The sequence below is a fragment of the Somniosus microcephalus genome, chromosome 4 (assembly GCF_052327205.1).
Source record: "Somniosus microcephalus isolate GS21.2 chromosome 4, FLI_Smic_1.0, whole genome shotgun sequence".
Classification (NCBI taxonomy): domain Eukaryota; kingdom Metazoa; phylum Chordata; class Chondrichthyes; order Squaliformes; family Somniosidae; genus Somniosus; species Somniosus microcephalus.
The window spans coordinates 256,130,537-256,145,180 of record NC_140990.1 but is presented as its reverse complement, the minus strand read 5'-3'; the positions used below and the strand labels follow the sequence as shown (position 1 = coordinate 256,145,180).

The 14,644-nt window shown below is 52.1% G+C and overlaps 1 protein-coding gene across 9 annotated transcripts in view; it reads left to right on the top strand.

Moving 5' to 3' along the window:
* The window catches only part of kalrna (kalirin RhoGEF kinase a), a 1,017,450-nt gene that overhangs the window by 880,218 nt on the left and 122,588 nt on the right, over positions 1 to 14,644 (top strand). For all 9 annotated transcript variants that reach the window (XM_085986273.1, XM_085986275.1, XM_085986274.1 and 6 more), the window contains one exon: positions 4,871 to 4,940. In XM_085986273.1, coding sequence (XP_085842399.1) covers positions 4,871 to 4,940 — 70 coding nt within the window. The remainder of the gene's footprint in view (positions 1 to 4,870; positions 4,941 to 14,644) is intronic.

The window sequence follows — 14,644 nt, the reverse complement described above, 5'->3', positions numbered from 1 at the left end:
AACACTTTTGCCTCACAGCTTCTTACCAGAGCATTGACAATGGCCAAGAACCAGAGGATTCCTAGCACTCTGACCACCATACTGACAGTTACAAGCATGCTTAAGCCCTCAATGTGGAAGTCCCACTAGCAAAATGACAGACGATACAACTGCAACATTTGCCATCAGAAATTTTATGTACATTAACAAAGTGATGGCACTTTTGCAGTAAACACAGAATTGCACCCAAGTGACTACCCTTGTGACTATTTGTGCAGAATTTTCCTCTTATGCGTGCTCCTACGTGGTGCCTCCCCTGTGGCCTCAGCAGATGTGGAGGCCCCTTGCTCACTTTGCTGCTGCTCCTGCCTCAACACCTTTGGCAGGCGTCCTCTGGGGTGGAGAGCCTGTGAGGGCTCGTCAACAGTCTGCTGCACCTACGGCTGTGCAGGGGTTGAGACGCCTATCTCATTTGGGTGTGGACTCTGGTGGGGCTCTGACCGAGGGCTCTGCAGTGGCATGGAAGTGTGAGCGCTTGGAGAGGAACCCCCACTCCCTTGAGGTCTGCCACCAACCTCCCTCTCATGGGCCAGGTCCCCCTCAGCACCTGCAAGTGGCTGGAGAGCACCTGACTGCACATCAGGGGGGGCATGGGGACCCGTATCTGCAATGGCAGTCCTACTCAGAAGGACTTCCATGAAGGTTTGGTTTCTCTGTTCAATAGATGCCCATCGCTCCTCAAGAGATGTCATTCTATTCTGAGCAATGACCATGTTTTCCATACCCTGGCAACTAAGCTCCTCCATGGTCATAGCCATCCTCTCCTCTACGGTAGCCGTCCATTCCACGGAGGTTGCCATCCTTTCTGTGGCGATGCGTTCATGCGCCAATGACTCCACAAAGGCTCTGGTCATGGTCGCTATGGACTCCTCCATTCGCTCCACACTCGCAGCGACCCTAGAGACAAAACCTGCCAGAGACCCCTGCATCTGTTCCTGGAGTTCCATCACCGCTGATTTCATGGATGGACCCAGAGGCAGAGGGTCGACATGCTGCTGAGCCGAGCTGGCAGAGTCCTGTGCCCTCCGACTAGGACTCTCCACTGCTGTCCCTGTCTCCACAATCTGCTGATGCTCACTTGTGAGCTGTGATACACCAGGTGACAACACTACTCTATGTCCCGAAGGTCCCACCGAGGTGTGAGTGTCTGCACTGGTGCTGGGTGTGCAGATTTCTGGAGACGCTGCACCCTCAGAGGTTGCAGCTTCCTCTGAGGAGTCTGGCTGCTCAGCCTCTTCTTCCTGGCTAGGGGGGACGGATGCTTGTGATGGTCCTGTGGGGGAGTAAAGGAAAGAGTCAGAGATGTGATGCCAAGGCTACATGCACATTGCTTTTTGCAGATGCTCATAAGTCCATCTGTTGAGCTTCACAATCATTATCAGCGACTCATGCAATGTGAGAGAGAGAGATGGAAAACTTTTCTGTCACCAGCTTGCTGTGTTGCACCCGTCTGTCCGTCCCCCACATGCGCATCATCCTCCAGTCCCACTATTTCGAGTGCTGCCTTCTCCCAGGGGGTCAGGTGGACTATAGAGTCTGTCCCTCCTCCTGTCCTCTCTCGCTCTCTTTTGTTGTGAGCTCTCTTTTCCTGCAATGAGGGAGTCAAGTGGAGGTTGAGTGAGAATGAAGGAGTGAGTGTAGAGATTGCATAGCATAGATACTTAGAAGGAGACAAAGATGGAGTGAGGTGGCAAGATCAAGGGCCCTCCCTGTGTGTTGTCAGTTGTTTTCATAGCATCAGAGTGAGAGGGAGTGTGAGGGCTGCATAGTCGAATAGTTATTTGAATTTGAGCATAGAGAGAGAGGGAATGGGTAAGGGTGCATGGATGTCAGTGTCAAGTGGGATGTGGAGGAAGATATTGCTAAGGCGGAGTGCTGGTGAGGAAAGGCAATGGGGGTCAGATTGACGGTGATGGGAAAATCATACTCACTTTTCCAGTGCGCTGAAGATCATGGAATTTTTTCAGGCACTGAATCCAGGTTTGCCGTGTGACTCCCAAGGAGTTGACCTCCTCAGCCACCTGCATCCACACTGCATTAGTCTGCTTGAGAGGCCTCTTTCTCCCTGAGGAAGCCATGGTGTGGAGATGCCGGAGTTGGACTGGGGTGGACAAATGTAAGAAGTCACACAACACCGGGTTATAGTCCAACAGCTTTATTTGAAGTCACAAGCTTTCAGAGCGCTGCTCCTTCATCAGGTGAAGTGGAGAGATGCATAAAGACACAGCTTATATAGTCAGAGAATGTCAGATGTTTACAGGTAATCTTTCTAACTGCCATTTATCACACCTCAGCAGAGAGATAATCACAGCAATCAAAGGTGGGAATGGTGTCCAAACAGGTCAGTCAGGAAAACATTACATCAAAGAACAATGAGGTGGGGTCACAAGGGGTCAAATGTTGCAGATGCTGGGGTCTGTGTAAAAAACAAGAAAAAGACAAAAAACATTTTTTTTGCTGGAAATCACAGCAGGCCCGGCCGCATCTGTGTAGAGAGAACAAGCCAATGACGACTCGAGTCTGGATGACCCTACGTCAGGTGGGGTTACATGTAGCGTGACATGAACCCAAGATCCCGGTTCAGGCCGTCCTCATGGGTGCGGAACTTGGCTATCAGTTTCTGCTCGACAATTTTACGTTGTGTGCCTTGAAGGCCGCCTTGGAGAATGCTTACCCGAAGATTGGAGGCTGAATGTCCTTGACTGCTGAAGTGTTCCCCGACTGGGAGGGAACACTCCTGCCTGGCGATTGTTGCGCGGTGTCCGTTCATCCGTTGTCGCAGTGTCTGCATGGTCTCGCCGATGTACCATGCTCCGGGCACCCTTTCCTGCAACGCATGAGGTAGACAACATTGGCCGAGTCACATGAGTATGTACCATGTACCTGGTGGGTGGTGTCCTCACGTGTGATGATGGTATCTGTGTTGATGATCTGGCATATCTTGCAGAGGTTGCTGTGGCAGGGTTGTGTGGTGTCGTCATCGATGACATGTTGAAGGCTGCGAAGAACATGGCGTAGTTTCTCTGCTCCGGGGAAGTACTGGACGACGAAGGGGACTCTGTTGGTTGTGTCCCGTGTTTGTCTTCTGAGGAGGTCTATACGATTTTTCGCTGTGGCCCGTCGGAACTGTCGATCGACGAGTCGAGCGTCATATCCCGTTCTTACGAGGGCGTCTTTCAGCGTCTGTAGGTGTCCATCGCGTTCCTCCTCGTCTGAGCAGATCCTGTGTATTCGCAGGGCTTGTCCATAGGGGATGGCTTCTTTAACATGGTTAGGGTGGAAGCTGGAGAAGTGGAGCATCGTGAGGTTGTCCGTGGGCTTGCGGTAGAGTGAAGTGCTGAGGTGTCCGTCTTTGATGGAGATTCGTGTGTCCAAGAATGAAACCGATTCTGAGGAGTAGTCCATGGTGAGTTTGATGGTGGGATGGATCTTGTTGATGTTATCATGTAGCCTTTTCAGTGATTCTTCGCCATGGGTCCATAGGAAGAAAATGTCGTCGATGTATCTGGTGTATAGCATTGGTTGGAGGTCCTGTGCAGCGAAGAAGTCTTGCTCGAACTTGTGCATGAAGATGTTGGCGTATTGGGGTGCGAATTTGGTCCCCATGGCTGTTCCGTGTGTTTGGGTAAAGAACTGGTTGTCGAAGGTGAAGACATTGTGGTCAAGGATGAAGCGGATGAGTTGTAGGATGGCATCTGGAGATTGGCTGTTGTTGGTGTTGAGTACTGAGGCTGTCGCAGCGATGCCGTCATCGTGGGGGATACTGGTGTAGAGTGCCGAGACGTCCATCGTGGCGAGGAGTGTTCCTGGTTCAACTGGTCCGTGGGTGCGGAGTTTCTGTAAGAAGTCTGTAGTGTCGCGACAGAAGCTGGGGGTTCCCTGTACGATGGGTTTCAGGATGCCCTTGACGTATCCAGAGAGGTTCTCACACAGGGTTCCGTTGCCTGATACGATAGAACGTCCGGGTGTGTTGGCTTTGTGTATCTTTGGGAGGCAGTAGAAGTCTCCCACGCGGGGAGTACGTGGGATGAGAGCGTGTAGGATGCTTTGAAGGTCTGGATCGAAGGTCTTGATCAGTCTGTTAAGTTGGCGGGTGTGTTCTTTGGTCGGATCTGCGGGTAACTGTCTGTAGTGTTCCTGGTTGTCCAGTTGTCGGTATGCTTCTTTGCAATAGTCCGTTCTGTTTGACGATGGCTCCTCCTTTGTCTGCTGATTACCTGTAAACATCTGACATTATTCTCTGACTATATAAGCTGTGTCTTTATGCATCTCTCCACTTCACCTGATGAAGGAGCAGCGCTCCGAAAGCTTGTGACTTCAAATAAAGCTGTTGGACTATAACCTGGTGTTGTGTGGCTTCTTACATTTGTCCCTGAGGAAGGGAAGAGCACCTCCCTGTTGGCCCTAGCCCCATCCAGCAATGCCTGCAGGGCCACCTCATTGAAACGAGGAGCTGATCTGGGCCTCCCGCTTGTCATCTTTCCTGCAGGTCCCTCTGACACCAAATGGAGAAAGCTTGGAAGCCTGCAGAAGAAGCAAGGCTTGCTGTGGGCCTTGAATGCAGCAGCAATGATGACGTCATCGTAGGGGACTTTCAGTCATGACAAACCCATTTGCAAAGGCTTCCCACACGTTGGAAATCAATTGGCCACTTAAGTTAAAATTGCATCAATCTCCCACATCCATTTAGATTCGTGTGGGAAACACGAAATTCGGATAATACGACACCATCCTGCACCTGAGTTAAAATCCTGCCCATAGTGTTCAAAAGAAAACTATGAACCCACTGAAACAAAGTTGTAGAATGATTACTGTTTATATTTATTTGTAGTTATTTCCTGGGAGAACTGGAAAAATGCCTTCAGGAACCAGAGCGTTTGGCAGAGCTCTTCATCAAGCATGTAAGTTTTTACAACCTCCTTTCAGGGCTTTGAATAGTAACTTGACCTATTTTAGTGCTGAATTGGAGAATATTTCATTACTTTACTTCTTTTCCCCTGTCACCTGCAAGAATGTGTTAATCATCTTAATGTTGCTAATAGTTAAGAAGAATAAACATACAGGTAATTAAATAATATAAAAATGACACAAGTAAAATCTGCAATGACAACATTCGGTTTCACAAAACCCTAGAAATTCTAAATTATTATGAGCACACTGGTAACTTAATTGAAAACTTTACAAAATCTCAGCATTAGCTGAGTTTCACTTAAGTTATAACAGTAACTGTATAACATAGTTATGTTCAATGTCCAAGGTTATAGTATGGTCTTAATGAGCTTAAGTCCAAAGTTTCAATGAGAAACGCAGACTTGAGGATATCTGATGAACAACTGTTAAGCTATCTATTACCTATTGGCCCAGAAATTCGGGTCGGGGGCTTCCCGTGGGTGCAAGCCCCCGACCTGCACTTACCTTGCGCGCTGGCAGTTGAGCTGTAGGGCCCCATGGAATTCCGATCTGGGGCCTGGCCCAGCTGCCGGCGCGCAGTGCTTGCGTGTCCCAGGGGCGTAGTTAGTTCGATGCGTCCCCTGGGATCACGTGGGCCATGGGCAGCCAATCAGAGGAGGGAAAAGCCCATTCATAAGTCTTGACAGGAAGAGCTGTCAAGACTTATAAATACTATGGCCCCAAAATAGCAGTAAACCTTCAAATAATTTTTTTTTTTAAATCACATTTTTTAAATAAACTATAAATTACATTAAATAACTATTTTAAACAATAATTTAAATTTTTGAAAAAAATAATTTTATATTCTAACGGGGCTAAAAAATAAACTTACCTTGCTTTAAAGTATTTTAAAATAATAAACCTGTGGAAAAAATGTTTTAATTTTAATTAATTGACCACTTACCTTGTCAAAAGCAGGCCTTACGCCTGCTTTTTAAATTTCTAAATTCTAAAGACTTACCCTCACGGAAAAACCTGTAAAAAAAACGTAAGTTCAAAGCGCACGTGCAGACGCCCCTGCGCACGCGTTCGACCTCTGAACCCCTTCGTTCAGAGGAACGGAAGTGCCGGTTTCCCGCGCATGCGCAGTGCATGCACAAAACCGGCACTTCCATCGGGCTTACGGGTGAGTACACAGCGCGTACTCACCCGTGGAGACCCGAATTTCTGGGCCAATTCTCCTTTTTTGGCTTGGTGTCCATTTTTGTTTGATTACGCCTATGTGAAGTGCCTTGGGATGTTTTTTCTACGTTGTTGCATTGAAGTGTAATTAATGTTATTTTGTAGACAAAATGCAGTGACCAATTTGTGCACAGTAAGGTCCCTCAAACAGCAATGAAATAAATGACCATAAATAAATAATTGGTGGTATTGGTTGAGGGATGAATATTGACTGGGAGAACTCCCCTACTCTTCTTCGAATAGTGCCATGGGATTTTTTATGCCCACCTGAAAGGGCGCATGGTGAACAGTTTTCCTTGGATACTGTAAAGTACTATCAGGAAATTCCCACTTCAAGTGATTTAGCAATCAAAGGCCAATTTGGTTACACAAACCCTTTTCTAAGTGTGCTCCAATACACAGACACGTCTTTGAAAGTAGTAACTGTCTGCCTGTGGAAGCCTTAGCAAGACCACATGCTATTAGATAACAGACTCCGGAAGACTCCCCAACAATGCCTCAGTCACAAGACTGCCTGATTATTTGTTTTTATCCAAAACCCAAGGCGGTTTTGATCCAAAGTAAAAGAACCCTTCTTTGTTTGGTCTACACTACCTGCTTCTGTATGCAATGAACTGCCATTTTATCTTAATATAAAATCATGTAACCTCTTGGTTAGTCTTTTGCAAGTTAAACCATCTGGTTGGTGCATAGATAAATGATAGCTTATTTACAACTGGCAGGACTGACATGTTTCTCAATTGGAAACATACATCATCTTATTTCAGAATGCAGATAGGTATCACCCATTCAGAGTGGTATTCCCAGATTTTCCCAGATTGGTCTGCTTATTATGTGACAACATAATGCATGAACACAAAGTTCATAATATATATACATATATATAATACCTTCTCCTTCTTAGGCAGTCCCTTGGAACCGAGGATGACTTGCTTCCCCATTAAAAATGAGTTCGCAGGTGACTGATGAGTCCAATGCGGGACCTACAGTCTCTGTCACAGGTGGGGCGGAGGGTGGGCGGGGTGCTTGGGTTGACGTGCGCTCCTTGCACTGCCTGCGCTTGGCTTCCGCTTGCTCCCGGCGAAGAGACTCGAGGTGTTCGGCGCCTTCCCGGATGCTTCTCCTCCACTTTGTGCGGTCTTGGGCCAGGGATTCCCAGGTGTCGGTGGGGATGTTACACTTTTTCAAGGAGGCTTTGAGGGTGTCCTTGAAGCGTTTCCTCTGCCCACCTGGGGCTCTCTTGCCGTGCTGGAGCTCCGAGTAAAGCGCTTGTTTTGGGAGTCTCGTATTAGGCATGCGGACAATGTGACCCGCCCATCGGAGCAGATCGAGCGTGGTCAAAGCTTCGATGCTGGGGATGTTGGCCTGAGCAAGAACACTGACGTTGGTGTGTCTATCCTGCCAATGGATTTGCAGGATCTTGCAGAGGCAGCGTTGGTGGTATCTCTCCAGTGCTTTGAGGTGCCTGCTGTACATGGCCCATGTCTCTGAGGCATACAGCAGGGCGGGTATCACTACTGCTCTGTAGACCATGAGCTTAGTGCCAGGTTTGAGGTCCTGGTCTTCAAACACTCTCTTCCTCAGGCGACCGAAGGCTGCACTGGCACACTGAAGGCAGTGTTGAACTTCGTCGTTGACGTCTGCCCTTGTTGACAGTAGGCTCCCGAGGTATGGAAAGTGGTCCACGTTGTCCAAGGCCTTGTCGTGGATTTTGATAATCGGTGGGCAGTACTGTGTCCGTGGGGCAGGCTGGTAGAGGACCTTTGTGTTACGGATATTTAGTGTAAGGCCCATACTCTCGTACGCTTCGGTGAAGGTGTTGACGATGGTTTGGAGTTCAACCTCCAAGTGAGCGCAGACACAAGTGTCGTCTGCATACTGTAATTCAACGACAGAGGATGGGACGACCTTGGATCTGGACTGGAGGCAACGGAGGTTGAACAGTTTCCCGTTTGTACTGTAAATTTGCTACACTCCAGTGGGGAGCTTACTGAGGGTGAGATGCAGCATGCAGCAAGGAAGATCGAGAAGAGCGTTGGTGCGATGACACAACCTTGCTTGACCCCGGTTCGTACGTGAATTGGGTCTGTGGTGGAACCATTGGTCAGGATCACGGCTTGCATGTCGTCGTGAAGCAGGTGGAGGATAGTGACAAACTTTTGAGGGCAGCCAAATTTGAGGAGGACACTCCATAATCCCTCACGGTTGACAGTGTCGAAGGCCTTTGTGAGATCAAAGAAGGCCATGTACAGCGGTTGGTGCTGTTCCCTGCATTTCTCTTGTAATTGATGTGCGGTGAAGATCATGTCCATTGTGCCCCTTAGTGGGCGGAATCCGCATTGCGACTCTGGGAGGAGCTCTTCGGCCACTGGAAGAAGGCGATTGAGGAGGATTCTTGCGATGACTTTCCCTGTGGCAGACAGCCGGGAAACTCCTCTGTAATTACCGCAATCGGACTTGTCACCTTTCTTGAAGATGGTCACAATTATGGCATCTCTGAGATCCCCTGGCATGCTGTCCTCCTTCCAGATAAGAGAAATGAGTTCATGAATTCGCGCCAGTAGTGCTTCTCCACCATGCTTTAGTGCCTCAGCAGGGATTCCATCTGCTCCTGAGGCCTTGTTGTTCTTCAGTTGTCGGATGGCCTTTTCAACCTCATGCCAGGCTGGGGTTGTGCTGAGATGGTGGCGGGTAGCATGCTGTGGGATGGAGTTGAGGACACTCGTGTCGAAGACAGAGTCGTGATTAAGGAGATCTTCGAAGTGCTCCTTCCAGCGGGCACTGACTGCCTCTCTGTCCTTGATGAGTACCTCTCCGTTCTTGGCCCGCAGTGGGGTAGGGCCGTGGGTGCTTGGGCCGTAGGCGGTCTTGACTGCGCTAAAGAATCCACGCACGTTGTGGTTGTCGGCTAGCTGCTGCATCTCCTGCGCTTTCTCCACCCACCACCTGTTCTTTAAGTTGCGAGTTTTTTGTTGGACCTCGGCCTTCAGGCTTCTGTAGAGCTCTGTTGCTGTTTCCAGATCAGGAATGCCTTGCGCTTGCGGCTTATTAGCTCCTGGATCTCCTGGTCATTCTCGTTGAACCAGAGTCGTATACTATAATATAATATACACTAGCTGGAGTGCCCGGCGGTGCCGAGGCTTTTTTGAGGGTATGTTGTTGTTGGAAGAGAGAGAGCGAGCGACTGGGGGGGGAAGAGAGCGAGCGACTGGGGGGGGGGAAGAGAGCGAGCGACTGGGGGGGAAGAGAGCGAGCGACTGGGGGGAAGAGAGCGAGCGACTGGGGGGAAGAGAGCGAGCGACTGGGGGGAAGAGAGCGAGCGACTGGGGGGAAGAGAGCGAGCGACTGGGGGGAAGAGAGCGAGCGACTGGGGGGAAGAGAGCGAGCGACTGGGGGGAAGAGAGCGAGCGACTGGGGGGAAGAGAGCGAGCGACTGGGGGGAAGAGAGCGAGCGACTGGGGGGAAGAGAGCGAGCGACTGGGGGGGAAGAGAGCGAGCGACTGGGGGGGAAGAGAGCGAGCGACTGGGGGGGAAGAGAGCGAGCGACTGGGGGGGAAGAGAGCGAGCGACTGGGGGGGGAAGAGAGCGAGCGACTGGGGGGGGAAGAGAGAGAGCGACTGGGGGGGGAAGAGAGAGAGCGACTGGGGGGGAAGAGAGAGAGCGACTGGGGGGGAAGAGAGAGAGCGACTGGGGGGGAAGAGAGAGAGCGACTGGGGGGGAAGAGAGAGAGCGACTGGGGGGGAAGAGAGAGAGCGACTGGGGGGGAAGAGAGAGAGCGACTGGGGGGGAAGAGAGAGAGCGACTGGGGGGGAAGAGAGAGAGCGACTGGGGGGGAAGAGAGAGAGCGACTGGGGGGGAAGAGAGAGAGCGACTGGGGGGGAAGAGAGAGAGCGACTGGGGGGGAAGAGAGAGAGCGACTGGGGGGGAAGAGAGAGAGCGACTGGGGGGGAAGAGAGAGAGCGACTGGGGGGGAAGAGAGAGAGCGACTGGGGGGGAAGAGAGAGAGCGACTGGGGGGGAAGAGAGAGAGCGACTGGGGGGGAAGAGAGAGAGCGACTGGGGGGGAAGAGAGAGAGCGACTGGGGGGGAAGAGAGAGAGCGACTGGGGGGGAAGAGAGAGAGCGACTGGGGGGGGAAGAGAGAGAGCGACTGGGGGGGGAAGAGAGAGAGCGACTGGGGGGGAAGAGAGAGAGCGACTGGGGGGGAAGAGAGAGAGCGACTGGGGGGGAAGAGAGAGAGCGACTGGGGGGGAAGAGAGAGAGCGACTGGGTGGGAAGAGAGAGAGCGACTGGGGGGGGAAGAGAGAGAGCGACTGGGGGGGAAGAGAGCGAGCGACTGGGGGGGAAGAGAGCGAGCGACTGGGGGGAAGAGAGCGAGCGACTGGGGGGAAGAGAGCGAGCGACTGGGGGGGAAGAGAGAGAGCGACTGGGGGGGAAGAGAGAGAGCGACTGGGGGGAAGAGAGAGAGCGACTGGGGGGAAGAGAGAGAGCGACTGGGGGGAAGAGAGAGAGCGACTGGGGGGAAGAGAGAGAGCGACTGGGGGGAAGAGAGAGAGCGACTGGGGGGAAGAGAGAGAGCGACTGGGGGGAAGAGAGAGAGCGACTGGGGGGAAGAGAGAGAGCGACTGGGGGGAAGAGAGAGAGCGACTGGGGGGAAGAGAGAGAGCGACTGGGGGGAAGAGAGAGAGCGACTGGGGGGAAGAGAGAGAGCGACTGGGGGGGAAGAGAGAGAGCGACTGGGGGGGAAGAGAGAGAGCGACTGGGGGGGAAGAGAGAGAGCGACTGGGGGGGAAGAGAGAGAGCGACTGGGGGGGAAGAGAGAGAGCGACTGGGGGGGAAGAGAGAGAGCGACTGGGGGGGGAAGAGAGAGAGCGACTGGGGGGGAAGAGAGAGAGCGACTGGGGGGGAAGAGAGAGAGCGACTGGGGGGGAAGAGAGAGAGCGACTGGGGGGGAAGAGAGAGAGCGACTGGGGGGGAAGAGAGAGAGCGACTGGGGGGGAAGAGAGAGAGCGACTGGGGGGGGAAGAGAGAGAGCGACTGGGGGGGAAGAGAGAGAGCGACTGGGGGGGAAGAGAGAGAGCGACTGGGGGGGAAGAGAGAGAGCGACTGGGGGGGAAGAGAGAGAGCGACTGGGGGGGAAGAGAGAGAGCGACTGGGGGGGAAGAGAGAGAGCGACTGGGGGGGAAGAGAGAGAGCGACTGGGGGGGAAGAGAGAGAGCGACTGGGGGGGGAAGAGAGAGAGCGACTGGGGGGGAAGAGAGAGAGCGACTGGGGGGGAAGAGAGAGAGCGACTGGGGGGGAAGAGAGAGAGCGACTGGGGGGGGAAGAGAGAGAGCGACTGGGGGGGGAAGAGAGAGAGCGACTGGGGGGGAAGAGAGAGAGCGACTGGGGGGGGAAGAGAGAGAGCGACTGGGGGGGAAGAGAGAGAGCGACTGGGGGGGGGGAAGAGAGAGAGCGACTGGGGGGGAAGAGAGAGAGCGACTGGGGGGGAAGAGAGAGAGCGACTGGGGGGGAAGAGAGAGAGCGACTGGGGGGGGGAAGAGAGAGCGCGACTGGGGGGGAAGAGAGAGAGCGACTGGGGGGAGGAGGGGGGAGAGGGGGGAGAGGGAAGGAGGGAAGGGGAGGGGGAGGGGGGGGAGGGGGAGAAAGGGATGGGGGGAGCCAGCAGACCCTCTCCCCTCTGCCAGTGTTGAGAGTTGCGCTGCTGGCGGCGGTTGGAGAAGGCTAGGCCCTGGGGCCTGGGGCACCCGCACTGACATGGCCCAGCCTAGCGCAGCGCCCCGGTCAGCCCGAGCTCCGGAGCTGCCATTCGGCCGCAGGCCACAAAGCACCCGAGGCCAGCGCCGGCAATGGCTCCGCGGAGCTCCGTGCCGCCCCACGCACTGACATGGCCCAGCCGAGCGCAGCACCCAGTCAGCCCAAGCTCTGCCCTCCCGAGCCCCGCCCACCCCTCCCCAGGCTGGGCCGGAGGTGGCTTGAGATGGCCGATTGCGGCTGGCCAGGCCTGGTTGCCGAGGTAACCCTCCTCCCCTCTCTGCCCTCCTGATCTCCGGGACCGGGCCTGAGCGGCTTGAGACGGCCGATTGTGGCTGACCGAGCCCGGTTGCCGAGGTAACCCTCTCCGCTCCCCCTTCCCGCTACCCCCTCCCCCTCCCCTCCTGAGCCCCGCCCCACCCGCTAACCTGCTCGCTTCCCTCTGCCCACGCTCTGTGGCCCCTGTGTGGAGGTGCGCATGCGCCGTGCAGCGCGAGCAGCTTGCAGTGAGTTCAGCTGTGCGCCCGGCCAGCCTTTACCAAGATGGCTGGCCGCTGGTTCGGAATCGGGCCCAGCGGGACGGCCGGTGCGTAGCTGGCAAGGAGAGGCCCCGGCTTCAAGGCCTGAGGCCTGCAGGCAGCAGACCTGGAGAAATCAAACAGATAATGGACTCATTTATTACACACAAATTATGTAATGAGTTAGTTGGGCTCCTAAGTACCAAATTTGTGGTGGATAAAATGCCCTCCACACACAGACAAACTGGGGGAAAAAAAATCAAGGGAGGAATCAAGATGGCGGCAGCTCAGCTCGGGTCAGAACGATTAAGCCCGCCCACACACGCAATGTGACACACCGATTGGTCAACCATCAGGTCACTGAACTGTAGGATTGGTCAATCGTCACGTCACTCAACTGTAGATGGCCCGCCCGCACACGCAAGGAACCCGCCCCCATGACACAGCGATTGGTCGACTGTCGGGTCGCTCGACTGTACGATTGGTCGACCTTCACGTCACTCGATGCTAATGAGCGGATAATGAGCGGAATTTTGAATAATGAGCGGATAATGAGCGGAATTTTGAGCGTTTTTTGGATACCGTGGGCACAATTTTTGTCTGACCGAAAAGTAAATATGCTTATGACCGTTCTGGAATCGTAAGCTTTCTTTTGATGTAATGCACGTGTAGGTACGCTCTGTAACTTGAGAGTGTATAGCCGGACAGACAGACAGACAGACAGAAGGACAGAAGTACCGCTTTTATATATAGATATATATACATACATATAAATATAATATACATATATATTGAAATGATTGGTTACAAAAAAGTGAACAGAGCATCTTCATGTTCACAATTAATGATTGAGTGGGGGAAAAAACATTGGATTGCAGCAGGTTGGGGCTCGAATTAATTCCAGACCTTTTCTCATGTGAGCAAAAGTGAAGGAAATTTTATTTGATTACCTGTCCATAAATTGGCATTTCATGCAGATACAGAATATTTTCATCTAAATATGAGGGAGGAGCTGGGCCAGCTTCTGCTGCACCATCTGTTGAGTGTGTTTACAAGTGCAGTTATGATGAATAACAGGACACAGACAACAGAAGTAAGTAAACAGGTCTTTAGTGATTGAGGGTCAAGGCGGGAACTGAGGTACACTTGCTCCACAGGGTTTATATACCGGTGTGGTCACCACCGGTACTACAATGTACAGGAGCCATTAAAAAGTAGTCCATCACTTTAAGGTATCCTCTTAAGGTAGTACAGGTTACATGCACTACAATTCCTCCCCTTTTAGCTTAACAGTGGACACCCCAATTAATACACTACATGAATAATATACATATATACAATTTACACACAAGAACTGTTCAAAGATTCAGTCTCTGAGGAGGCCTCCTGATCCGGCCCGGATAACGCTTTTCAGGGATCTCTGGTTCCCGTTGCTGGGGTGACTCATCCAATTGATCTCCTATGGATTCAACATCATCCAATGCGTTCGAGTCTGAGGTAGATGCTACAGGCTCAATAAGTTCTTCAACTGGTGTCTGCCGTAGACATGGGGTCGACCCTTGTTCTCGATTCCACAAGTTGGTCAGCATGACGTCATATTACGTTCTCTCCAACGTCTACCGTGTACATCAAAGGTCCCTGTCGTGCACAAATTGTTCCAGGTTGCCATTTATCATCCCTATAGTCCCTGGCCATCACTGGTTGTCCTATTTCAAAACTACGAGTGGCCTTTTTATTTACATGCTGGAATTGCTTGTTTTCGACTTCCCGTCGCACATTGGGTTTTAACAAATCCAACCGGGACCGCAACCTTCTGTTATAGAACATTATGGCAGGGCTTTGATTTGTCACTGCATGCGTGGCGTTTCGATACGCCATTAGGAAATTGTCCACCTTGTGTTGTAGTGGAATATGATCTTCACTCATGGCCTTTATTGCCTTTTTGAACGTTTGTACAAATCTCTCGGCCAACCCATTTGTAGCCAGATGTTTTCTTTTTCATGAATTTCTGGAATTCTTCTGACACGAACTGTGGTCCGTTGTCTGAACATATTTGCTCCGGCAATCCATTCCTTGCAAATATGGTTCTTAGAACTGCAATCGTCTTCTCAGAGGTAGTGGTCGACATCTTAATCACTTCTGGCCATTTAGAATGTGCGTCTACTGCTATCAAAAACATGGAATCCATGAATGGACCTGCAAA